Source organism: Lagenorhynchus albirostris, chromosome 2 (assembly GCF_949774975.1).
Source record: "Lagenorhynchus albirostris chromosome 2, mLagAlb1.1, whole genome shotgun sequence".
NCBI classification, from domain to species: domain Eukaryota; kingdom Metazoa; phylum Chordata; class Mammalia; order Artiodactyla; family Delphinidae; genus Lagenorhynchus; species Lagenorhynchus albirostris.
Window position 1 is genome coordinate 154,601,550 of NC_083096.1, and position 26,822 is coordinate 154,628,371.

Here is a 26,822-nt window from a genome sequence, read left to right on the forward strand (position 1 = left end):
TTGGCTATTTTGAGAAGGGAACTGCCCCAGAATAGCAACGGGCTCAGTCCTTCAGGTGTCTATACCATTACCCAAGAGAAAAGCCAGCCCAAGGGGAGGAGGGAGTACGCTTCTGTGCCTGATCCTTTCTCCAGACCTCTCAGTCGCATGACACTGAAGCACCTGATTGAGCAATTGAGCATGATGTGTTCTCCTGACCATCCTTCTAGAACCGTTTTCCACCAGTTTCTACCTTCTGATGGTGTTTTAGTCACCTGCACTTACAAACAGGTGCCCAAATTGGCCCTCTCTCCCCCTCTTTAGGACAAATAGAAGGGCTCTGGAAGAGAACTCCTAAGAGTTCTTCAGCTGTAAAACAGGATCTTCATGGGTTAGGATGGGTGCAGACTGAATCTGAAAAAGCAAAGCAAACAAGTTAACACACAGACATACACATGCATTCAGGGCAAATATAGAGAGAAGCAGAGCATTTCTGACAATAACAAGGTTAATAAACATTGTGGAATTAATTACACACTTAGAGAGAATGTTCACATGCAACTGTATCACCTTCTGCAGCTCAGGAGCCTATCCTGGATGTGGGCTGTGTCTTAAGGTGGCCCAGACCAATGCTATTTCGTTAATTATCCATAAGCTACACCAGGCTATATAAATTCCCAAGTGAGGACACTGCAAATTTCCAGATATGGAAGGTAACCTATTTCATTAGTATTTTACTTCAAATTCAATACAGTTGAAACAACTAAGCAGTAATAAGGGACATATAGACTTGACTTTAAGCCTTTAATATCCTTTAAGCCTGACTCAAAAGCTCAATTCTACTTTGCACAATATTTAATAAAAGAGACCCTGAGACAGTTTTGCTGATGACAAGGACAATTCTAGTATCATCTTGCTGAATTCCAACTTATTATTCAAACAGCAGAAATGGCATAAGCATCATTCTTGGTATTATAAGGTTATGATGTTACCATTAATGCAATTATGTTGAGTCCTGCAAGAAGAGGCTTGTGATAGAAGGTGGTGAGATGATTAGTTGTTTCTCCCCACCCCCCAAAATGTATCAAGAGTGTTTCTACACACCGTTTTCCAATAACTGAATAAGAACTGGGCACAACAGTGTAAAGAACGGTGCTAGAAAATAATAATTTCAAATGTGTTAAAAAATTAATATGATTCTGATAAAAATCTTTTTGTCAGCTGTTTGAAGGTGGTCAAGGAATCTTACTGTTAATCATTTGAAAAGCCCCAGAATAAAACTGATTTCAGGACCATTCTTCTCAAGAGCTCAGAGTACCTAAATGTTCCTAACAGTCCTCAAAAGAATGCTGACGGAGAGAGTAGGAGAAATAAGGGCTAGGGATAAAATTTTCATTTGAAAGTCAGAGACTGTGAGACACAGTGACAGTAGAGTCTCACTAAAAAGAAAACGCTTGCACATGCATACACACGTAAACACACGTATTCTCTCTCATACACACACACATAAAACCAAAAACACGGCAAGAAAAACGGCCAGAAGAGCTGCCTCCTGGACTAGAACCAAACTAGCCTGAACCAATCAAAACTGATAAACGCAGGCTCCTGGAATCATGACAAACGGACTCTGGCCAGAAAACCCAAAGATAGAGGACATCCCAGAGACCAACTGAGCCCAGCTTCTGGTTCAGCCTGACCTTAAGCCGGGCTGCCTGCTCCATCTGTTGAAGACGGCCTTGCAAGGCATCCACCTGGGCTGTGGTCCGACCCACATGGTCCTGGAAGGACCTCTGCAGTTCATTCAGAAGCCTTAGCATCTGTCGGTTCTGCTGAGGAGGCAAGTCCTGGGCGTGCTCGGAGATAAAGAACTGAATATCAAAGGCAAGTGCATCCAGCTGAGATTTCCTCTCAGCCATGGGCTGTTTCAAATCCTAAGGTAAGTGGGGAAAGGAAGAAAAAGAAAAAAGAAAAGAAACTTCTTATTCTCTGTAGAAGCAGAAGCTGTTGGTTCTAATCAAAGAATCAACATGATCAAACAGAGGTTAATTTCTTGCATTTTTATAACTGACACTGATAATTTCTAGGGCCAAACCGAAGTCTCTCTCACTTCTGGCCTCTCCAAACCCCTCACATATTACAGTTAGGTTTCCTTTGCTAGCCCTTGATTTCTAAATGCACTAAGCTTTCAATTATTTATAGTAACAGAATTACAGTACAGCTAATCCCAGGTGTCTGTGAAAAAATGTATTTTTTTAAGTTTTGGAAAGTATAACATGAATTTTTGGTCTGAGATATATCTGTCTAATTGTATTTTCTTAGATTCAAATACCTATTTGTATTTGTCTAGCCCTGAGTACCTGGTAGGCCAGAAGTGAGAAAATATTCAATTTATTTTTGGTTCACTGAAATTTGACTTTTAGAGTAAATAATGTTGCTTACACATTTTAAAACTGTAAAGGATTACAGTCAGACTTTCTTATATAATAGTTATATTGCTTCTTTAAAGCAGTAGAAAACCGCCTAAACACTTGACTTTATCTGTTTTCAGACAATTAAAAAGCATGCAATTTTCCCACAAACATTTAGTGATCATCAACTATGTTATACTGGATGCAATAAAAAACATAAAAACAAGTAAGATATCTACACATCTATCACTTTGAAATTGAGCGTAGTCAGCAATCTTGAAGAGCAGGCTGGGAGGAGGGCTTCTAGATATTTATCACAAGACTATACTTCCTTCATGTGTGAACACATGGATTTGGGAAACTGTCACTAAGGAAAATGAGGCTTAGGCTGTGGCTCTCTTTCTATAACAGAATTTGTATAACTAGGCAAGGATCCCAATGCATGAGATGCTCTGTTTTCATATCTCATACTGTATCTTAGAAATTGTTCTCACCCTTGCTTCTTTTAGTACTCTGCCCGTGAACAGATAAAGTCTGCTACTCATTCCTCCAATGGTATATTTGGATAAAAGGCTATGAAAGAAGAAGGCAGGCCAACTCTTGCAAGATAAAGAGGGACGAGCTTGCATACAAGGAAGCCTGACCACAGACAACATTTAGGTCTGTATCTCCTAAGACTGGGGAAAATGAAGGGGATGGAATAGGAGGGAACATCTCTAGTTCTGCTCTGACTTTAGAAAGAGTTTTAGGAGAGGAAGATCTATAGCAGAGCATGGATAAACCAACGTGAGTATCACCTGATATTACTTTAAGTATAACCAAAAGAAACAACAATGTTGGAAGTGGGGATGGGGGGGAGAATCCTCGGCTCATATGTATCTCAGAATCTTTAACTTTCTCTCACTGACTTATAAAAAGAATCACATAACTTGGGAGTTTGACAAAAAGAAAACCATCTCTCGAGATCAGAGGTTGGCAATCTGCAGTCCCCGAGCCAAACCTGCCTGCCACCTGTTTTTGTAAATAAAGGGGTTTTTTTAATAAAATAAGTTCATATTTTCCAACTTCACTTTTTTTTTTAATTTATTTTTGGCTGTGTTGGGTCTTCGTTTCTGTGCGAGGGCTTTCTCTAGTTGCGGTGAGCGGGGGCCACTCTTCATCGCGGTGCGCGGGCCTCTCACTATCGCGGCCTCTCTTGTTGTGGAGCACAGGCTCCAGACGCGCAGGCTCAGTACTTGTGGCTCACGGGCCCAGATGCTCCGCGGCATGTGGGATCTTCCCAGACCAGGGCTCCAACCCATGTCCCCTGCATTGGCAGGCAGATTCTCAACCACTGCGCTACCAGGGAAGCCCGTAAATAAAGTTTTCTTGTAACATGTCCACAACCATTTGTTTATGTACTGTCTATGGCTGCTTTCATGTTTCAACAGCAGAGCTGAATGGCTGCCACAGAAACAGGTCACCTGCAAGGCCTAAAATATTTACTATCTAACCCTGTATAGAAAAAGTTTGCAAACCCATGCTCTAGATCACTGATCAAAGCTGGCGTGTGAGAGGAAAACATACGCAGAACACTCTATGACATAAATCACAGCAAGATCCTTTTTGACCCACCTTCCTAGAGAAATGGAAATAAAAATAAACACATGGGACCTAATGAAACTTAAAAGCTTTTGCACAGCAAAAGAAACCACAAACAAGATGAAAAGACAACCCTCAGAATGGGAGAAAATATTTGCAAACGAAGCAACTGACAAAGGATTAATCTCCAAAATATACAGCTCCTGCAGCTCAATATCAAAAAACAACCAACCCAATCCAAAAATGGGCAGAAGACCTAAATAGACATTTCTCCAAAGAAGATATACAGATAGCCAACAAACACATGAAAGGATACTCACATCACTAATCATTAGAGAAATGGAAATCAAAACTACAATGAGGTATCACCTCACACCGGTCAGAATGGCCATCATCAAAAATTCTACAAACAATAAACGCTGGAGAAGGTATGGAGAAAAGTGAACCCTCTTGCACCATTGGTGGGAATGTAAATTGATACAGCCACTATGTAGAACAGTATGGAGGTTCTTAAAAAACTAAAAATAGAACTACCATATGACCCAGCAATCCCACTACGGGGCATATACCCTGAGAAAACCATAATTCAGAAAGAGTCATGGGGGCTTCCCTGGTGGCGCAGTGGTTGAGAGTCCGCCTGCCGATGCAGGGGACATGGGTTCATGACCCGGTCCGGGAAGATCCCACATGCCGCGGAGCAGTTGGGCCCATGAGCCATGGCCGCTGAGCCTGCGTGTCCAGAGCCTGTGCTCCGCAACGGGAGAGGCCACAACAGTGAGAGGCCCACGTACCGCAAAAAAACTAAAAACTAAACGTAGCTGACTTTATTTCTCAAATGGAAAGTCAGACTTTCTAAGAAAGGCAAGTACAGACACCAGTTTGCCTAGCAGAGAAATAAAATTGATACAACTCAAAAGGACAAATGAAACATGCTCGAGAACTGGTGGAGTGCTTACCTCACACTGTTGGAGATGGTGACTCAGGCTGTCGATGGCATCTGTTTCATCGACATGCTCCTTGTTGTTCAGAATAAGATGGGTATTGCCAACCCAGGCTCTTAGATCTTGAAGTTTGCCTTCTAGCTGTTCATACTGATTTAAAACTCTAATCTAAGAAATAAATGGCAAATTAGATAATAAAATTCTCCAAGCCTACCGAGAGTTTGTGAGCCTTTGTGAATAAAAACAAGAAGCTACCTTTTTTACTTCTGCAGCATTCTGGAGGTGGAGTAGTCTGGAACCCCAGGTGTCACTCACAGAGCTGAGGGACTTTTGAAGATTCTTGGCATCTTTTTCTAGAGCCTTCAACAGTTGAGCTGGGACTTCCTGAGGCTGGCTGATGATAATCTGATTCACACATTCCAGTTCCTGACTCACCACCGTGGACAGATCCTTTAGCTCCCTGTCTACCACCTGAAGGCATACAGTGGAGTTACCTCCAAAATCAAGACTAGAAATCTTGCTGTCTAGGAATCAGCTGTGAACACATTTTTCTGTCACCTCAAGCCTACCCAGGCTTTAGGGTTTATAAAATGTTTTTATAGACATTCACTAGTTTATTTGGTGCTCACAATAATTCTTGAAGTAGGCAGAGTAGATATTATTATCCTGGGTTTACAGTAGAGATGCCTCAGTGCTTAAAAATGTGAATTTGTTTTCCCCTGAGGTCGCCCACCTGGTAAGCAAGAGAGCCAAGACTGGGATTCAGGTTTTCTGACTCAGTGCAATGCTCCTCGCACTACAACTTGCTGCCTCTCCAAGAACAGAGCAGAAGTATATGTTATTTTGTATATGTGTCATTATGCTTTAAATAATGTTATGCAATATAAGTCAATCAAAGGACAAGTCTTCCACTCCAAAGCCCAAGGGAACAGAACCAATGCATATAAAAATATCCCAAGCCAGCTTTCCCACTCAGCTACTCCTCAGTAGAGAAGCCAGAAACCAGCTGTGGAAGAGCTTGGTAGTTGTTCTGGGCATCATCCTCATTTCCCCTTCAGCCCCCCTGCCCAAGGCCATACTCTAGATACTGAGAGAACTGGTAAACCTCTACAATCTCTGTCCTCATGTGACTCCAATCCTGTGACAACTCTCAGCCTCCAATTTCAAAGAGCTATTCCTCCTCCCACTCAAGGCTGTCTAAGTCTATGTCTTTCCATGCCCTCAGGGACCTCATTCCACCAGTCAGCACTTCCTCTCTCCTCTAACTTCAAATTCTCCTTTTCTATTGGTTCTTTCTACTCAGCCTAAAAATTCACTCAAAACTTTCCTCTTTTAGTCCATCTCCTCTAGCTAGTGTTCTACCTCTCTTCCCTTGCCTGCACTATCAAGCTTCTGCAAAGAATGACATACATTAATTGTCCACACCTTCCAACCTCCCGTTTATTCTCAATGCAACCTAGTTTATATCCCATGACTCCACTGTAACTGTTCTTATCAAGGTCCCCAGCAACTCTCAGGCACTAAACCCCCTTTTAGTCCTCACTGTACTCAGTCTCCCTACTGCATTTAACACTGCCGACTACTCCTCCCTTGAGTCTCTTCTGCTTTGGCTTTTGTGAGACTAGTACTCCCTGGTGTTCTTCATAGATCTCTAGTTACACTTTTCCAATCTATTTTTTGTCCATTAAATGGTAGTGTTTTTGAACACGTTTTTCTTCCTGAATAGTCTTTATTTTCTCCACGCCGATGGGCCTGGAGGAAGTCTCTGGGAACCTACCTTGGCCTGACACAGCAGATCCTGTAGCTCTGCCAGATTTAGCTCTAGAGGTTGAATTTGTTTGGTCCTCATTTCAATGTCTCGTAATAGAGACAGATAGGATACCAACTTCTCATCATGTTCTAGGCAGAGCTGCCGGTTAAATACATTCTGTGGAGCCAAAAAGAAAACTCACTCAAATCTGACATACTCCTTTAAGTCTGCTTTTTAAGCAGGCAGGGTCTTAGAATAGAATAGAAATTTTTACTACACATTGGGTGGAATGAAATAAAATATGTTATTTTGTCTAAATTGTCTCAAATCAATAGACAAAAAAGTGATTTTATTATATTTCCTCAGGGAGCAGAAGCTCTAAATTATCAATCTATAAGCATCATTTTAGCAAAACTTTCAAAACCTATTCTGACTTCAGGTACCATAGCCTCAGTATTTTAAATTAGCTTCAATGTTAGTGTCTAACTTAGAACCCTTGCAAATTTCAGAAAGACATTCAGAGCCACTGCCTAATTTTCCAACAACTATGTTACAGATGATGATGAACTAAGTTATATCTTAGAGAATCATCTAGTGCCCTGAAGTGTATGTATGTATACAATTATACACATGAAAACTCAGTATCTTGTCAAGTCTTAGCATGAAATTAGCTATAACAGATACACACACACACACACAAACACACCATTGGGTAACTTACTTTGGTAGCCCTGAAGGGCTCCGGGTTCACACTCGTTCCCCCCGGTGCAGTCATGAAGGGGGTTTGTTCACTGCCAGGCTCTGAGCTCTTTCTGAGTTTCTCCTGTGGTGTTTTCTCATCCATCTTCATTGTGGGGTATGATATTAGGGGTACCATCTCTTCTTCACGGGTTTCTGGAATAGGACTAATGGTGGCATCCTCTTGTCCTGTACTCTCTTTTCGAGATACATCTTTGGACAGTTTCTCTGGGAGAAGAGACACTGAAACTCTGGGAACTCCCTGAGTCACTATGCCTTCAAAGGACCCTGCTTCTGCACCTGTAACTATAGGGACTGACAGTTTTAGAAATTTCTCCCCTGTTATTTCCTGAGTTGTTACTATTTTAGATTCAAGAATTCTGCAACGTTCACCATCACTTTTGTTGTCCTGAGGACGAAGGTCCTTTCTGTCTGCGAATTCCAAATAACTGACATCTTTGGAGCCTACTCTAATTTCTTCCAATTTAACAGTGCTTGTTGAGTCAAAAGGTACTTCTTGGTATGATTTTTCTTTACTTTCGTTAGATGAGAAAGTCAGATCTTTGGTTTCCCTAATCTTAAAAGTAACACAAGAATCTTGACGATAACTGGTCTCCCGTCTGGTGGTTCCTCGGAAAGACTTCTCTGTTGTGAAAATTGGGGATGTGTCTGCAACTTGGGCTTCTCCAACTGGTTCCTGGTAGCACAATCCTTCAGGTTGTGGGGTCAAAGAAGAGAGTATTTCACTCTGGGTCCCAACAGTAACTTCTTGAGATAAATTTTCTTCTGGTTTTAAAGTCAAGCAGAGGCTTAAATTTTTCACATCGCCTTCACTGACCTGATTAGAGTTGAAGAATGTTAAAGCATCTTGATTTCTTACAGAAATTCCTTTGGGTATCATTTGGGAAGAAGAATCTTCAGCTTCACCAACAACAGAAAATCCCAGCTCCCCATCAGTTTCTTTCCCTTTTTCACTTATAGTTATTTCCACAGGTTGACTCTCTGTATTAGAGTCATGGTCATCTCTAATGGCAGTTTCCTGATTCAGCTTTTCTTCTGAAAGAACTGCTGGTTTGCGTGTTTTGACACTTTCTTCTACAGTAATTTCCCTCTTTCCTCTCTTACCTTTCTCCCTGGTTTTCATTGGTTTCTGCATAACCTGCTGACTAGGCAATTTGCCCGGAGTTTCACAATTTGATTCTTGTACTTCTGAAATAATTTCTCCTTGGTTTTCCCTTATTTCTTTAGAATCTAGACCTGATATAAACTGTTTCATTTGAGAAATAATTTCTGTCTGTGCCATTGTTTTTTCTTGCTCTTCATTTGTATTTTTTTCCATGGTATTATAAGCCACCTCTTTGGGATTCAAATCACAAATTTCTGAGTGAGGGTGTGTCACTGAACTTTGGCCCAATGATTTACCTTTACCATCACTAGAAATTATGACACTGAAAGATTCTTTAGCACCTCGAGAAGATCTCCTAACCTGACCCTTGCATTCCAATTCCTTTAATGAAATTTCCCTGCTCTTTTCTGCCTGCTCCCCATTAGAAACTCTCACTTTAACCTTTTTCTGTGCAGACTGGTTTTCAATTTGAAATAATTTCTCACTTTCTCCTTTACCACAACTCATTTCAGCAGTCTGACTGAAAGCAATTAACATTTCCTTTCTTAGAAATTCTTTCTTTAGTTCACATACTTCACTTCCATCTTGCTTTTCACTCTGAGCCTGGTGATCACAGGACTCGAAGGTATCTACTTGGATTATAGTTGCCAGTTCAGGACTAATAAGTCTTTTCTCAATAGCTTCCTTTAAAGTTACTCTCTGATCATTAAATATGTCAATAATTCCTCCATCTAAAACCTGACGGGATGCAATAATTCGGACCATGCTTTCATCCACTAATTTCTGTTCCAAAGCTGATGCCAATGTCAATCTTTTCCCCGTGGCAGTGTCTATAATTCCTCCAGCATTTGCCTGAGCTTCCAGAACCTTCAGTGTAGCTGCAAAATCTACTTTTCCAAGCTGAATTGCTTGAGACAATGTAAGTACTTTGTCACTTGCTCCATCTTTAATGTCTGAGAAGGGGATTACTTCTAGATACCTCTGTCCAGATTCAATATCAATCTTACACTTTTTTACTAATTCTGCATAGGGAACAATTCTGTAATTCTCAGGATCTATAATCCCATTCATCATTCCTGAAGACAACATTTCTTTATTAGTTAAGAGTCCTTCTTTTTCAGCTTCTGCCAAGGTCAATCTCTGGCCAGAAATGAGATCTATAAAGCTTCCAGTCAAGGCCTGAATTTCTTGGATTTCTCTCTTCAAGTCCGGGGTAACAAGATCTAATTTTATGGCTTCAGAGAGGGAAATAGTTTCCTTTGTTTCAGGATGAGAGAACTGATGGAGGCTTAAGCTCTCAACTTTTTTGAGTTGCTCGGCTAAATCTTCATCAATAATGCCATGTTTAAAGGCACTATCAACAGAAAGTCTCATCCCAGATATATGGTGAATGATACCTCCATCTACCACCTGCTTTGTCAACAACTGCATGGCCTCATCCCTCTCCAAAAGCCCTCTGTCAATGGATTGCACAACTGTTAAAGGGGCTTTGCTGTCAGGGTCCATAATTCCAGTTGTTTCCAATTGTAAGCTAATTAATCTCTCTCTAACTGCTTTTTCAGCATCTCTGCCTTTAGAAGCTTTCTCCAGATTTATAAGCTCTGTCTGGTCAGCACTGTCCACCAAGCCAAGATTTGAGGCCAAAGTTACTGAAACCTTTTTGCCTCGTTTCAGGTCAACAATTCCACCAGTCACCACCTGCCCCTCTAAAATTCTGGTGGCTGTTTGTGTGTCAAGAAGTCCAATGGCAACTGCTTCCTTCACAGAGCAGAGTGTGTGGGTACGAGGGTCTAAGACACCACTTATAGCTTTGTCTGCCATGAGGACATTGTGTAACAATTTCTCATCCATTAGACCTTCATCAATGACTTCTTCAGTTTTCAAAGACTCGCAGGTCTGAGAGTCAAAGAAGCCCCGAAACATGTTCAGCTTTCCCAAAAGTTTCACAGCAGTGTGACTAGGCACAAGGCCTCGGGCTATTGCTTCATTTAGTAAGAGTTTTTGACCTGTCTGTTCATGAAAGATACCGCCCTCTAGTAATTGTGTAGATAATATATTTAAGGTAGCTTCTTCAAGCAATTCTGAAGGATGACTGCATGACAGGGAAGTTTCACTGCCATTAGCTTCCTTGTCTGTCTTTTCTAACAACATCATACCACCACCTGCCATGCTGTGTCCTTCTGGACTTTGTTTATGGTCATCCCTACCCAAACAAGTCTTATTTAATGCTTTCTTTCTGCCCAGATGAATATTCTTATCCTTTTCAGACTTTAGTTCCGATTCTAAAACTAGAGCTTTCTCTACTTGAAACTGTGACTTTCTGCTTTGGGGTTTTATGAGAGGTCTTCCAGTTTCACCTAGAGTATATTCAGTTTCAAGTGTGTCTGCTTGTTCTTTCTGACACATAAAGGAAGTCTTTCTGAGAGTCTGCCATTCCTCCTTTGGTGATTCAACAGGAAAAGGATCTTTGTCCTCCACCAAAGTCACATCTTCTGCTTCCTCAGGAGGTACCATAAGGAGAAATCCTTTGTTGACATTTTCTCTGGTAGACACTTCTATTTGGTCTTCCTTTTTGGTATCTAACAACTGCCTTTTAAACTCTGACTTGACTTTATCTATGACCTTCAAAGTATCAACATTTGGATTTCCCACTTTTTGTTGCCCTACAAACAGGTCCCTTTTGGTGTTCTCTTCTGTTTCTACAATGGTCTTTTTGCCTTTTGCTTCAGTGCAATTTGCCTGATCAGGATCTTCTTTGTTCTGAGAAGAAAACTGGAACTCATGTGGCCTCACAGTCAGCCCATCACAGAAAGTTTCTGTGATTTTCACGTTCACCGATTCTTGTAATTTCTCAGGAGCATCTAGTCTCTGGTGCCCACTTCCAAACACTTCTGGAGGACCTGCTTGATCACCTCTTGCTGTTAGTGCCTCTATCAGCTCATTGTCCAACAGGAGCAGCCTCTGTCCATCCCGCACATTAATATAGCTGTGAGTCATCAGATGAAACAGCAGCTTCTCGTTATGGCTTGCGATGCCCTCAGTTTGGCCCTTGCTACACAGCACACCTGCCGCTCCAGGATTCGTGTTCAATTTGCTTCGTTCTAAAGAGTCTGCTAATTGCATGTGGGGCATCACATCAGGGATACAAACTGACTTCAAGTTATTGGCAAGATCTTTGTCTAACATACCATTTTCTACTGCTTTTTTCCAGGACCAAATCTCTGTGGTTGCTGGTAGAAATAGGGCTTTAATATGCTGTCGGCCACTAAGGATTTTATGGGCTAGTTCAGTAGACACAATACCTTGTTCCAGGGCATCTGTAATTGGGAGAATCTCTCCGGACTCGGGCCATAGCAACCCCATGAATGACCACAGGGACTCCAGAATCACAAGTGCAATCTTAGCAGCTATTAGATCATTGCTCACTGCTTCATCTACTGTCAGTCTACGCCCAGTGACAGTGTCTATGATGCCTCCTGTCTGAAGCTGCCTTATGAGAAGAGCACAGGCCATATCTTGGTCAATCAAATTATGTCTCACAGCCTCTCCCACTGTAAGTCTGTGTCCTGTTCTTGGATCTACTATGCCTCCAGCAAAAAGCTGACCTTCCAGCACCCGGACAGTGACCTGCCTATCTATTAGCCCTTCCTGAACTGCACGGAAAATGCTAACCTTCCGGCCTGATTTCAAGCTCACCATTCCCCCTGCCAATTGCTTGACAGGCAGCAATTTCAACCCTGATTCCTGGTAGACAATACATCTCCTCATCAGATCCAGTAAACCGATTTTCTCAGCTGTGTTTGGGTCTATCAAGTTCTTGGATGATCTCAGGTGAGACTCTAACACTGAGTAAAGCCAGGCAGAAATGAGGCCTTGGTGAAAAGCCTCCTCTAGGTTAATACAGTTCTCATCAGGGGGGAGACTGAAACCTCCAGTTGCCAGGTGAGCTTCTAAGATTTTCAGTCCAACTTTCTCATTGATTATTTTCTTTTCAATTGCTTCCACCACAGAAAGAGGGCCTTTGTTCTCAGTAAGCCTGCTGATTAAGGACAGGGCATCCTCTAGTTCCTGGAGCTGCTGGTACATCTGGGGATTAATGAGGTTTCTGGCTAGGCCCTCCTCCAAAGACAGCTTTTCACTGGTCTCAGGGGCAATGAGGCCAGACATGATAACCTGGGATTCCAGGAGCACAAGGCCTGTGTCTTGGTCAATGAGGCCCTTTTGCATGGCTCTGAAGATGGGAAATATCTCCACTGTGCCTAGGTCAATCACCCCAGCAACTGCTCTGCAGCCCTACAAGAGAAAATGAAAAAGAACACTGAATCAGAGAAGCACAATTGTTGAAAAGAATCATTCAAAGAACTACAGTGTATCAAATTCTGACCACAAGAAAAACCCAGCCTGGATGAGCCCCAACCTGTAGGAAACATTCTGAAGCCTGGCAGTGTTAATGCTAAAAAAGAATTTTTCTAAACTACAGAATGTTTAACATGGCCAGAAGTTCACAGATTACTCTAGGGATGGCAGCATTAAGCATATCTGAGTGACAAGCTCTACAAAGTAGCAAGCAGTGAAAGTGAGGGGACAGCTATTTGTAAGACTAAATCACCACAAAGGCTCCTACAGACACATACCAGCTCCCCCAAAGTGAGAATTCAACCCCATACAACAACTTCTCAGTGTTGCAATCCACGCAGAAGACTTGAAGTAGGACCTCCCTGCCGATGAGTTCAGCGCGATGGGTCCACAGGATTCAAAGAGAGACTTAAGCAGCCCAGCAACAGCTGCGCAGCTCAGTAAATGGCCCTGTGTATATTACTCAGGCAGCTGTTTAGCAACTGGAACGGTCATACTCTTGGTGGCCAGTGCTAGCGTGTCCCATGGCAATGGCTCTGAGTTAAATTAGCTCTAGGAATTGGAAGTAGCAAGTCAAGGAAGGAGCAGACTAGGGACTCTTGACTCTGGAACCACTAATAACTTTTCTTCTAGTCCAGGCTAGAATGGGTAGTACAATCATCATGATGACAGCTACTACTTGTTGGACACTTAATATATTTATTAAGCACTGACACCCCCACAACAATCCTATGAAAGCAATTAATTTTTAGTTTGCAGATAAGAAACTGAGGTACAGAGAGATTAGGTAACTTGTCCAAGGTCACAAAATGAATGAGTTCCAGAATCAAACCAAGATCTTACTCTAAATCTCAAGCTATTAGATTTATTGATCTTCCCCAGTCAGATCCGGAAGAGCAGGAAGGATAAGCACAGTAGAGCTGCATCTTACACAGGAGTTGGGTACTAACGACAGAGAATAAGGCAAGCCGTAACACACTGTCAAAATTACCCTCACAAAAAAGCCTGAAAACAGCTTCTGAAGAATTCCTATTTTGAAGCCTTTCATCGCAATATGATGTTATTCAGAAATTAAATCTTTTCAGCGTTCTACCACTTAGAACACTTCATCACTTTTATTAATCTCCAACTTTCCACTTCTTCTTGTTAGTGTGCATTATCTTCGTCTTCTATACATGCTTTTATCTATCCCTCTTTAGTCAGTGTTACTTTTTGATCCTTATTTAACTCAACTTATTCATGGAGGATCTTATTGACGTTAACTGCCAATCACTTCCTTGCCTCCTATATAATGCATTTCATTTCTGTCTCAGGGAGACGTAAGCTCCGTAAGAGCAGGTACTTTGCCCAGTGGATGTCCAGGACTCGTACCAGCAGTTAAAGAAACATTTGATGAATAAACAAATAAGCTGATAAACAGTAAGGAAATCCTTAAAATCATTAACCTATTTCCCCCAGATTTTAAAAACATGCCCTGAGGATTTCAAGCTTGATTAGTTGCACACTATCAGAGATGCAGAACAGACAGCAAATGAGGAAGCAGATCTGGGTCGCATCTTCATCTCACTGTATTTGTTCAAATAATGGAATAACTGAGAATTCTCCACACTATTTAAAATATTATGTGTTATTCTTCATCCTCCCTCTGTTTTCTGACCCAGAATGTAGAGTTTAACGTGTACAGGGTAAACGTATGCTATGTGAACCTACAAGTTAGCTAGTCTTTATAGATTGAAGGAAAAATCCCACTGGCATGTGACTCTCTGAAATATGTGAAAAATTCCTTTTACAAAATCCACGTAAAGACTATGCAGAAGCAGACAATATGACAAAGGAAAAGATTCTTTGGGGAAACCTCTAATTTCTTCTGTGAGTTCACAGAGTCTCAGAAATGCTGGTATTGAAAAAAGGCCTGGAGTCTAGCCAAAGAGAAAAGACTGTTCTTTCTAACACCCTCGTAATTGGAGGAGAGGCAGGAATCACTGTATCGGGAAATACTCCGGAGAAATTCATTTCAGCCCCACCAAACATGGGCATTCTGACCTAAACAAACAGAAAAAGACAGAGGGAGAAGAGGAAAGAAAACATAAAAGGCTTCTACTTACCAGGGTTGCAGGGTGTGCCTTGGGCAGATAAGAGAGAGAGCCTTACGGAGCAGCTCAGCCGTATCGCACACACAGTGTAAGCTTGGTGTTAGCGTCCAGCATGCGACTGTTTGTTTTTTTGCAAAAAAGAACCCCAAACAGGTCGTCCTCTTTTCCCTTTGTGCATTTGTGCTTAAACTCCAAAGGGTTAGTGAAACTTGTAAGCAAGGATGTCAGTTAATCAGAACAATACTTCACATGAAACACACAAACGGTAACAGGGGACACATCATGCTCAATGTAGTGGTGCTCAGCAGCTTGACTTTCTTTCTCTCCTTCTCCCCTTTTTTAACCTTTCAAAATGAGAACTGAATGTTCTCAGCAAGCAATTGTTAAAACTCTTCACGTACTCCCATATATGGTGAAGCGATGAGCCATTAGAAGTGGGCTACCTCACACAGAGCATGTTAAACCAGCACGTTCTTTTTGGAAATCTGCTCTCAAATAAATCACAGCTGGTTCTGCATTGTGGTCTTTACAACTCTAGCTCCCGCTGCACAAATTTCATGACCAGAGTCAAAGCATGTTTTGTATGAATATCATTTTGAGCAACATCTAGACCAAATCCGATTGCCACAGGAGCCTCACTTCCGGCTGCCCCAAGGAATTCGGCCATTGCTTCACAACATAGGAAACAAGCAGGCAAACACACATATATATCCCAGAGACACATGTATATAATATGGTAAGTTTACATATACACACACGTATCCAGGAAGAACTGAGGACAACCAGCAGGAACTTAACAACTTCCATATGGTCCAGGAAATGAACATGAGAGGGAACTGGTAAAGATGTCACATGATGGGGCGACAATGGGTAAGGGGAACCAGTGTCTCAGTCAGTGCAGCTAATCCACCAGTTTCTTTTGGAAATTAACATTTCTCATTTATGTAGTAGACAGGGAAAAAAGTATGGGGGGAAGAGGTTCACAGCCTTTACTTCCCAATATTCAGAACTCTTGGCTATCAACTTTTGAGTGACAATGCCACAGAGTAACCTTATTGCCTTCTGATCAGACATAATATAGCATTTAGGTTCTCCTTGACTGTGGTCTGCCACAGAATGGAAGATCACACAACAGTGAACCAGGTCTAACGGGTTAGCCGTAAGCGCCTTCTAGTGATTTTTGACTGACCAACACATCGTGGAACCCCAGTAAAGAAACACGAGACACATGGCTGCTACAGTGAGGTTAAAAATTAAGTCACACTCGTCATGGAAAGCTAGTGATCATGACTCCCAATCAGCAAAGCTGCCTGCATACCGTTCAAAAGGTACCCTTCCAACATTTGGAGAGAAAACTAAAAGTACCTTTTGTTCTGTCTGCTGGGCCAGCTGGCTCTGAAGCTGCTGAAGCTGGTTTGCTGAACCATCACAAAGGTCATGGTAAGCCTTATTCAGGGCATTCAATTGCTCAGATATCTGTTCCTTCTCTTTTTCTGAGAGCCTGGAAGATGAGGCATGAAAGCTCTTTCAGAGAAAAACCTTTCCCCACACTCTTCTCTATTGCTTCAAACTGACTTTGCCACCTTGGATAGTATTCTCCTTCATCACTGTTCATGATGGATCATCCGGTCACTCTTCCATACTCATTGAACACTTTGGCATCCAGCTCACAGCTTTCCTGTCCATCTCAAACCAAGTCATGATTCTTGGTTATGTCAATGCTCACGTCACCAATTATCTAACACCCGGTGCTTGTAGTCCTGCGACCTTCTCAATCCAAATGCGCGCCACACCACTTCAGCCCCACCCACACATGGCAAACTTGGAGGCTACCATCATCTAAAATTATTCCACTTCTGAAATTTTATTTTACTTTTTTAAGGATTTATGCCAGGAATTTATTTACAAACATATCTAGGATGCTGAGTTCAAGAGTTTGATCCTTTTTTCAAAGAGACTGCACATCTTAAAATGCTCCTCTTCGTATCTGTCTCACGGATTATTTTTTAAGCAGTTGGTGTCTTACTATATAGAAAGGTGCAGCAAGTCAAACCCAAAGTACAAAGTCATCATAGCTAGTAACCGCCATTTGTTTTCCACTGAAAATGGTAAATTCTTCCCTGGACCCTCCTCACAGTGGCTCCTATGAGATCACAGAGGTGGTGAACCTCTGGATGCTTTGTCCCAACACAGCGCTGTCAGACGCCCTGTGAAAGGCGCAGAAACTGAAGGCGGAAGAAATGGCGGCAGCACACCAAGCACTCCTTTCCTCAAGACCTTGTTCCCCTGTGTGCAAGGACCGTCCACTTCTGAAATTTTAAACTTCAAAAATCTACTATCAGATTGTAACTTCTGATTATAATCCTACCTGACTAGTTTTCCTTCTTTACTCCTACAGCTCTTCTCTTTTAAAAACATAATCTCTTAAAGAGACAAAAGAGAAGAATAAAATATACTCTCACTTACTCATTACCCAACTATCCAACCTTACCAAATTTTATTGTAGTATTTTACCAAATTTTCTTCAGATCCTTTTCTTAGACACAAGACATTGCTGATAGAATTAAAGTCCCATGTGTATCTGTCACCAACCCTGCTCCTATCCCTCTCTCCCCAGAAGTTATCACTATCTTGAATTCCTTTTCTCATTCTACATGGTGTTTCTGAGACTGAATCCTGTGATTCATCTTACAAGCGTCCATCAGCTTACTGAGATTCCCCAAACCTTCCTTGACTCCTCCACCTCTCTTAATCCATCAGTCCTCTCCATTTTCTTCAGTTTCTTCTCTTTGGAGTCCAGACCCACAGGCCACCATCTCAATTAGTCCCTATTATCTTTGCACTCTCTCCTCACTAACAAGACTCCAGTCCCAGATCAACCAAACCCCTGGACTTCTCTGTTCCCACATGCAGCCTAAGTCTGTCTAGTGGGGGGATTCCAAAACCACGTATCAACAGAAGAGGTCTTCCTGGTTTCTAACCTCTACTGGACTTCCATGCTTCCTGACAATCCTCTTGGAGGCTCCCACTCTAACTTGCAGCAAACAACCTCTCTCCCTATTTCAAAGAGAAAATACAGACCACTGGGCACTAATTCTCTCACTTTCTGACTTCACTTCTGACATATTTATCTGTATCCATACCTTTCCTAATCTCCTTTTCCTCAGACCTCAGAGGAAAAGGTGTCTCAACTCCTGTTTAAGGTTGTATTTTCTACCCATGGATAAATTTTATCCTCTCCTACATCCTTTGCAACCCCTCTCCTATGACTTCAATTTCTCTCTCCCTTTCGGTCCTTGAGACTCAGTCCATAAACACAGTTAAGTCTCCCCGATCTTTTAATAAAACAAAACCTTTTCTTGAACATAAATTCTGCTCTAAGTACTTGCTGTATTATTTCTCTCCTTTCCCATGGCCAAGCTCCTTGGAAGAGTAGTCTAATTTCATTATCACTACCTTCCACGCCTCATGTGTTCCCCATTACTCTAAATCAGACATCATCCCCCAGCTTTTCACCAGAGTCACCAAAAGCTTCCAACTTGCCAAATTTAATAGCCATGTCTCAGTTTTAACTTTTCTTGACTTTTGACACTTCCTTCTTTTTGGAGCCCTGTTCTCTCTTGGGTTCTAAGGTATCACTCATAATTTCCTCTTACTTCTCTAAGGCTTCCCTTATAGGCCGAGAAGCCCTTGAACCCTTGTAAGCTAATCCAGTCATGGTTTCTTCTATGCTGATGACTCAAATCTCTGTCACTTCAAACGTCTCTCATTAATTCTAAATTTACACATAAAGCTGTCCACTGGACACCTTTAGTGGAACTACATAAGGCATAAATAATGTATCAGGTATTTCCAAATACATACTAGAAGTTTACCCTCTGATGTCCAGTGGGTTCTTCACATTCATAATGTCTGAAACTATAGCTGCCTCCTTCTTCCTCAACCCATACTTTCTCCTGTGTTCTGTGTCTTGGTTAGCAGCATCACCAAATACCCAGTGGCCTAAGCCAGAAACCTGGGAGTTATATCTGATAATTTTCATTGGTCACCAAACCCTGTAAGTTCATTATCCATATACTATCTTTTGAATCTTTGTCCCCTCTCCATCTCTCGTCGTTTCTTGCCTATATTATCAGAACAGCCTCTTAACTGGTCTCTCAGGCCTCTACTCTTGTCCCATGTCTATCCATTCTCTATAAAACTGTTCTAGAAACCTTTATCAACGAAGTCCAATCATGTTTAAAATCTTTCCCCATAGCCAGCAGGTAGAATGCATACTCCTCAGGATGAACTACAAGGCTCTTCCTAATCTGGCTCTTGCCACCCTGAAGTCTCCAGCCCAAATCCTGATCATGACCTAAAGTTTTAGTCAGGTAGATCCAGTTCCCCCAGATGTGCTGTAATCTCTCATTTAATACTCACTTATGACCATGCTTGGCCAAGAAGATCTGTGAAGTTTTAATGGCCTCAGAGACTTGTTCCCTCTTGGTTGTTAGCTCCTCTGCCAGAACCTATGCAGTAGAAGAAAAAAGTTTCAGAACCCAAGATATTAAAGAACCAAAAATCATTTGAAATAACTTAAAATAAAATCCTAGGGAAAAAATTAGCTTAGGTAAGATGATTATTACCACTATATACAGTGATCTAGAAAGCAGAAGTACAAATAAGATGACGTCTTAAGTTTCTTTAAGTCCTGGAAGTTAACACTTATTGAGATCATAATCGTTCCTGGCGGCCCATATGTGACATATTATTCCTCTTAATGAGTAATCACATATTATGCTACCCAGGAAGTGACAGATGGACCTTCTACTCACCTGCTGTTCTAAAATAGCTTTTTCAATGTCTGTTGATTCTTTGGTCTGGGATGAGGTAGCTTTGCTTTGTGTATTCTTTGCTAGGGTAGACACCCAGCCCAAAAGTTCTTTAACCTTCTCCACATGTTCCTGTTTTTCTTCTTCTACCACTTTCTAGAAGAGGAAACAGAAAATCAGTATCTTGGTCAATGTCTTACTACACCGGCCTGATTCAGAGTTCCTAAAACAAAGACATGAATGTTACCTAAATCATAAAATAACCCCAAGTTAAATAAAATTTACCCAGCCTACAGCATTGCTCACCAGCACCTGGGTGATACTAATAGCTAAATACATTATATCTAGGTTAGCACTTTTCTAAAAAGCATGCTGTTTTCATATGTGATGGGAAGTCAATAATTATTTACTGATTTTAAAGAGCCCTTCATGGGCTTCCCTGGTGGCGCAGTGGTTAAGAATCCGCATGCCAATGCAGGGGATGTGGGTTCGAGCCCTGGTCTGGGAATATCCCATATGCCGTGGAGCAACTAAGCCCGTGAGCCACAACTACTGAGCCCGCGAGCCACAGTTACTGAAGCCCGTGCGCTTAGAGCCCGTGCTCTGCAACAAGAGAGGCCACCGCAATGAGAAGTCTGCACACCACAATGAAGAGCAGCCCCCGCTCACTGCAACTAGAGAAAGCCCACACAGAGCAACAAAGACCCAACACAGCCAAAAATAAATAAAATAAAATAAATTAATTAAAAAGCCCTTCACATATAGCATCTTACACATGTTCATAATTCTTAGATTTACAGATGAAAAGATGGACATCTACAGAGATTAAATGAGGTAGGTACTGACAGAAAGGAAGTCTTTTGCTAATTTACATGGGCAAAAGTTGGTATGGGTTAATGTTTCCAACAGCATTTCTTTTATAAGTGTTATTGAATATGTGGAAACTTATTTTGCAAAGACATAGAAGATCTTCATAATTACAAAAAGACTGCATACTCATTACAACAAACTCAAACAATCTGAAATTCATAATATATGTTCCTTTAATCTCATTTCCTCAGGAATTTGGTATATATATTTCTAAACTTGTTTGTATGCCCGTATTGTCCCTCTGTGGTACACACAGTTTTGTTATTACTGAAATCATAATTATACATACAACTTGCTTTTTTCCTCAAAAAATATATTATAAATATCTTTCCTTGTTGGTTCATTTAAATCTATTTCATTATTTTTAACAGCTTCATAGCATTCCATCATATGGAATTTGGATATTTCCACTATTCCTCTTTAACAAATTATGCTTTATTAACGATCTCTGTTCATATCCCTTTCTTCATGCTTATAATGTTTCTGTAATAAAGATACTTGCAAGTGGGAGTGTCAGACACAAGACAGTCTGTCCTCATTATTCACTAGAAGGCTGTGATGTGCCTTACGGAGAAAATGCGTTTAATAAGCTTTGTTCAGGTGTGAGTTATATTGCTCTCGGCCATGAGTTCAATGTTAGTGAATCAATAAGATATATTTTAACATGTGTTTTTAAACAAAAACACACATAAAACCAGGTTGTGCATTATCCATTGACAAAAATGTTGTGATGTGACCAGAAGCTGGCAGTAACCTAACCCTGTGTTCCCCTGGATGCATGAATTCAGAATTTGCTGGTACAAGGGAGATCAGCTCGGTGCTTTGTGACCACCTAGAGGGGTGGGATAGGGAGGGTGGGAGGGAGACGCAAGAGGGAGGGGATACGGGGATATATGTATAGCTGATTCACTTTGTTATAAAGCAGAAACTAACACAACACTGTAAGTCAATTATACTCCAATAAAGATGTTAAAAAAAAAAAAGAATTTGCTGGTGCAGTGTGTACAGTGCCTTCATAGAACATGACTACTGTGAACAATGGACATCGGCTGGCTGTGTGTGCATTTTAAATCTTGACAGATGAGGTTCAAGATTTTTCATTCTACTTTCAAGATGATTTAGGACCCAGTTGCCCTCACCTCCTCCTCCTCCAGCCGCCGGAGTGCATCACTGATGTATTTCACGTGCTGAGTTGTTAAGGTCACCAATGCTGTGTAGCGAGTCCTTAAGTCCATGAACTACGGTTCCAAAAAAAAAACAATTTAGATAAGTTATCTGCCAGAAAAGTCAATTTAAATAGTTGACAATAAGAGGAAGTTTTCATGAAGTCACACGCTCGACAGTAATCAAACTGTAAGGCCTCGATGAGCGAATCTTTCCTTGAGGGAAGACAGCGGCACATGTCCTTGCCCCACCCTTTCACCTCTTGCGTGATGGCATCTGAAGAGGAAGGCATGCGACGGCGCTTGCCCGGGGATTTCTGCTGTGATTCCACAAAGGCCTTGTACGTCATCAGTTGCAATTCATAGTCCTGGGGGAAGAAGACATTGAACTACGTTTACACAGGGCTTAGAGCTCACACTGTCATGCAGTAGCATCACAGCATTTCAATGGTGAAACGCATTTTGACGATCCTTTAGAATAGAGGTTAGCAAACTTTTCCTGAAAGTTGTACTATCTCAGTCGTGGCTACTCACCTCTGCCACTGCAAGTGAAAGCAGCCATAGAAAGTAAGTAAATGAAAGAGCATGGCTGTATGATGATAAAACATGACTTAGAGACACTGAAAGCTGAAGTTCATATAATTTTCATATGTTGTGAGGTATTATTCTTCTGATTTTTTATAGGCATTTCTCATGGGCCATATAAAATAGATGTGCAGGCTGGATTTAGCCTGTGGGCCACAGTAGGCTGCTCCTGAATTTGCAGTTTGTTGTCTGCTGACCCCATCCTTTCATCTCACACATGGGGCAACTGAGGCCAGGAGACAGGAAGTGAGCTTCCCTAATTAACTCAGTGGGTGAGCAACACAGTCAGGACTGGAATCTGTCTTCCGTCCCTAAACCAACACTCTTCTCATGTCACCATGCTATCTTGTCACTTCCTCTGCAATCCTGAGAGTGCTGCCTTGGTCCAGGCCCTCTTCATAGCTCACATGACAGTGCAATAGCCTCTTACTCTCCTGCTTAGAGTCTCACCTCCAATTTATTTTCTGTCCTACTAGTAGCATAACTTTTCTAAGTCAAAAAGGTGACCACTTCGTTCCTCTGTTTGAAAGTTCTCAGTGACCTAGAGAAGATCTTCTCAAATACCAACATTCACCTGGGGATCCTGTTAAAATGCAGATCCTGATCCAGCAGGCTGAAGATTCTGCATTTCTGACTAGTTATCAGGTGATGTCGATGCTCTTGGTTCACAGACCATGTTTTGAGGAGCAAGAACAGACTGGGATTGACATATATACACTAATTTGTATAAAACGGATAACTAATAAGAACCTGCTGTTTAAAAATAATAATAAACTGAAATTCAAAAAAAAAAGAAATCCAAAAAATAAAAAAATAAAATGTTATTCAGATTATTTATCTTAACTTCTTACTATTTTACTTCTTGGCTGACTCCTCTATGTTCTTAGAATAAAATGCAAATGTCTGTGAGCCCCAGCCAGCCCTCAGTCTACATGTTCAGCTTTATCTGATGCCACTCTTCTTGCTCAGGCTGCCCAGGCCATAACCTGTCAGTTCTGAGAACCCGTTAAGCTCTTTCTTATTAAAAAAAAAAAAAAAAAAAAAAAAGAACAGATGGTAAAGACAAGGGAACTGAACAAGGCCTTTCAAAGGTTGGCCCCAATCTCCCCTCTCATTTTCCACAATCACTGTTTCTCATGTAAAGTACACCTTCTAGCTATACCAGAATTGCTAGAATTTGCTATTTCCTCATATAATCATTGGATTTTATTCCTCCATGCCTTTGATTATGCAGTTCCTTTTGCCTAGAATGTCTTGCTTTTTATTGTCGACTTTGAAAATTCTAGGCAGGAGGAAAATACTGAATGAGTTCCATAAGCAGTCTATTAAAAAAAAATAGTAACAATAAAATATTAATAAAAACACGTGCTACCATTTACTGAATGTATTTTAAGTTTGAGGCATTGTCCTATGTATAAATTATCCCATTTAATCGTTGCAAACACTTTGCAATCACAAGTGAGGTAGTTACTGTTCACATTTTGTAGATATAGCAACAGAAACTCAGAGGGGCTAAATGTTTGCTCAAAGTCTTAAGCCTAGAAAATGGTGAAGCTAGGATGTGAACGCAATTCTTTGTGACACCAAGTCTCCTGTTATTAACTGAAGAAATGTATTCATTTAAAAAACTATTTGTTGAGCACCGACTATGTGCTTGTCAGAAAAAACCTTGCTCCCCTTGAACTTACATTCTCGTGGGAAGGCACATGTTAAACAAATAAATATATGAGAATCTCAGGTCATTTTTTTTTAAAGACCTTATCAGAGAAATAGGGAGTGGGGAGCCAGATCTTGCATAGCCTCATAAACCACAAAAGGATTTAAAATTTTAGTACAAGTATGATATGAAGCCATGAGACAGTTCTGAGCAGAAGAGTGACAGGATCTAATCTATACATGTTTCAGCTATGGTAAGGTACACATTTCCCTTACATTTTAGTATCTCTAAAATTTGCAATATGTCTTACTTGACATGTGCATAATTGGTGGAGTTTCTCCCTTTTTGGTAGTGCATAAAATAATGTGGCTTATAATCGATGGTGTCTGAGGTTCTGTGATGTGTGGTATGTTCCTAAAAAGTGAGTCTGGCTACTGTGTGGGAAAATAGCTTGTGAGGGCAGGAGCAGAAGCAAGAGAGCAGCGCAGAGTAATGGAGCAGGCTATGGAAGATTCTTCACTTAGATGTGAACCAGGAAAATGGAGGAGGGAGGGGCAATGACGGGTAGTCAGATCCGGGACATACTGGAAGATGAAGCAATTTGTTCCCAGACTGTTGTTAAACATAAAGTTTAAGGTAAAGAGAAGAGTTAAGGATGACTCTTGGGGGTTTTTTTGCCTCAGCAACTAGGAAAATGGTGACAATATTTCCTGAGATATGCAAGATAGTGAGAAGCATATTTGAGAAGAAAACCCAAACATTCTGTTTTTCACATGGTAAGTTTAAGAGGCCTGTGGGTCATCCAAATGGAGACTCCTCAAATCTCAGCTGATGTCTGGTACCTCTTTGAGCATCCCCAAATATGTGGCCATGAGAAGCACACATCTGCATTAACCTAAGGATGGAGCAGAAGAGCTCTGCTTACTTGTCCAAAACCAAAACCTATAGTGACATGCAGATCTTCCTAAGCTGGAGACGATTTACGTTCCTTCTGGGATATGGTAGCATTACCTTTACAATAGTGGAGTATTGCTGGGAAAATTTTTGACACTGGTCCAGTTTTGTCTGATTTCTCTCGATTTCTGCAAACAGCTCCTGGGAACCAAAATATCACAACCTTATCATTGTCATTATCATCACTGAAACAGCTGAGCATTTACCATGTTCAAAACTTAGCTGCGTCAGAATCACCTAGAACACTGGATAAAGCATAGATTGCTGGGTTCCACCTCCAGAGTTTCTGATTCGATAGATTTGGGTTCGAGTGTGAGAACTCGCATGTCTAACACATTCCCAAGTGATGCTGATGCTGCTACTCTGGTTGTCCACACTTTGAAAACCATCGTTCTAAGTATTTTACATGTATCATTTCATCTAATCCTAACTACAAAAACCTCAGGAGGGCAGCTGAACAAATAACGGACTATGTCTGTTTTATCGTTAAGGAAAGTAGAATACTAAGAGACTAAGTAATTTGCTCAAGTTCTCATAATGAGTGAGGGAGCCAAAAAAAACCCCAAAAAAACCCAAAATACCAACAAATAAAAACTGCTTTGAATGAAATAATTTTCTTCCACTCATAGCTTTCCCTGGGTTTTCATTCCCCTATATTCTAATCCTAGCAAAACAAAATGTAATATCAAGAAACAAAATAAAGCAAGATAATTCTACTCTGCCCATCTAGTGCTTTCAATATATACTCACAGAAACTCAGGACTGGAAGGGGCCTTACAGGTTACCTGGCCTAAATGCAAAGCCCTAGAGCCCATCCTGCTTAAACCCTTTTCAGAAGGAGCTCAGAATGTCTTAACATTGGAGGGAAGCTAATTGCTAGCATATCATCTTCTTTATGATGAGCTAGCTTCCCCCGTGCAACTTCCACTCGGCTACGGCCACACCCACCGTCTGCTGGCTGAGCTGCTCGGATAGCACTCTGCTGTCCTCAGCCTGGCCTGGCTTCATCATTTCCTGCTGGGCAGTGGTTTCCTCAATCCACTTGATGAGAGTTCCATGGCAGGCTCGGTAATCTCCCAGAACTTCCTGGATACTTTCTAGCTCAGATTGGCTGCAGAAGCAAAGGGAAACTGCTATCAGTTATCTTGGTATAAATACAATTAAGTAAATGAGGCAATTCCCTCCAAGCCCAGTTGGGCTTAACCACAGAGGATACATCTTTATTTTGAGGAAAGAGCAATGCAGCACTGAGTGGGAGCTATACATTTACCCACCAGGCTATGGGGTGAAAAGTGAATAGAAGCCAGTCGTGCCCTGCTAGGCCTGGAATCGGCTTTGGGGCCTGGCATCCCATGATAATCCTTGTCAAATTTTTCACCTATGTTGCCAAGGATTACCAGGTTGCCAATAAGGTAGTACTGCCTGTACACTTTTGTCTCCTGATGACAGAGTACCTGTCAGAATACTCCAGCTATGATTTATGAATCACTGTAGTTTCTTGGGGAGAAAAGTAGGGGTGGAGTGGGTAAAAAATAGTAGTAATTAACTGTTAATTACAGTAACAGCTTCCTATACCACTATTGTTAGTCTAACTAGCCTTGGGATAGTAATTCAATTATAGAGAATCAGTCCAAGCTTATCTGAGTCTCTATAACCCCACTTCCTATATATTTTCCTAACTAGCCTAGCCTCAGATAGGTAGCTTCCTATCTTTGCTACTCAAATCAGTCATCAAAAGCAGGACTTCAAATAACAAATAAAAACCACTAAATCAGCAAATGAAAAGGAAGCAAGAAATTCTACAAAG

At 41.2% G+C, this 26,822-nt stretch overlaps 1 protein-coding gene and 1 pseudogene across 2 annotated transcripts in view; both read right to left on the minus strand.

The window, feature by feature from the left end:
* The window catches only part of MACF1 (microtubule actin crosslinking factor 1), a 327,723-nt gene that overhangs the window by 117,472 nt on the left and 183,429 nt on the right, over positions 1 to 26,822 (minus strand). For both annotated transcript variants that reach the window (XM_060140476.1, XM_060140475.1), the window contains exons 29-40: positions 25,964 to 26,126; positions 25,073 to 25,156; positions 22,080 to 22,187; positions 21,796 to 21,894; positions 19,790 to 19,942; positions 19,395 to 19,483; positions 16,338 to 16,473; positions 7,381 to 12,816; positions 6,687 to 6,836; positions 5,165 to 5,380; positions 4,925 to 5,077; positions 1,677 to 1,910 (exon numbers count right to left, since the gene is read on the minus strand). In XM_060140476.1, coding sequence (XP_059996459.1) covers positions 1,677 to 1,910; positions 4,925 to 5,077; positions 5,165 to 5,380; positions 6,687 to 6,836; positions 7,381 to 12,816; positions 16,338 to 16,473; positions 19,395 to 19,483; positions 19,790 to 19,942; positions 21,796 to 21,894; positions 22,080 to 22,187; positions 25,073 to 25,156; positions 25,964 to 26,126 — 7,021 coding nt within the window. The remainder of the gene's footprint in view (positions 1 to 1,676; positions 1,911 to 4,924; positions 5,078 to 5,164; positions 5,381 to 6,686; positions 6,837 to 7,380; positions 12,817 to 16,337; positions 16,474 to 19,394; positions 19,484 to 19,789; positions 19,943 to 21,795; positions 21,895 to 22,079; positions 22,188 to 25,072; positions 25,157 to 25,963; positions 26,127 to 26,822) is intronic.
* On the minus strand, positions 16,876 to 19,014 carry LOC132516471 (cytochrome c oxidase subunit 7C, mitochondrial-like; annotated as a pseudogene).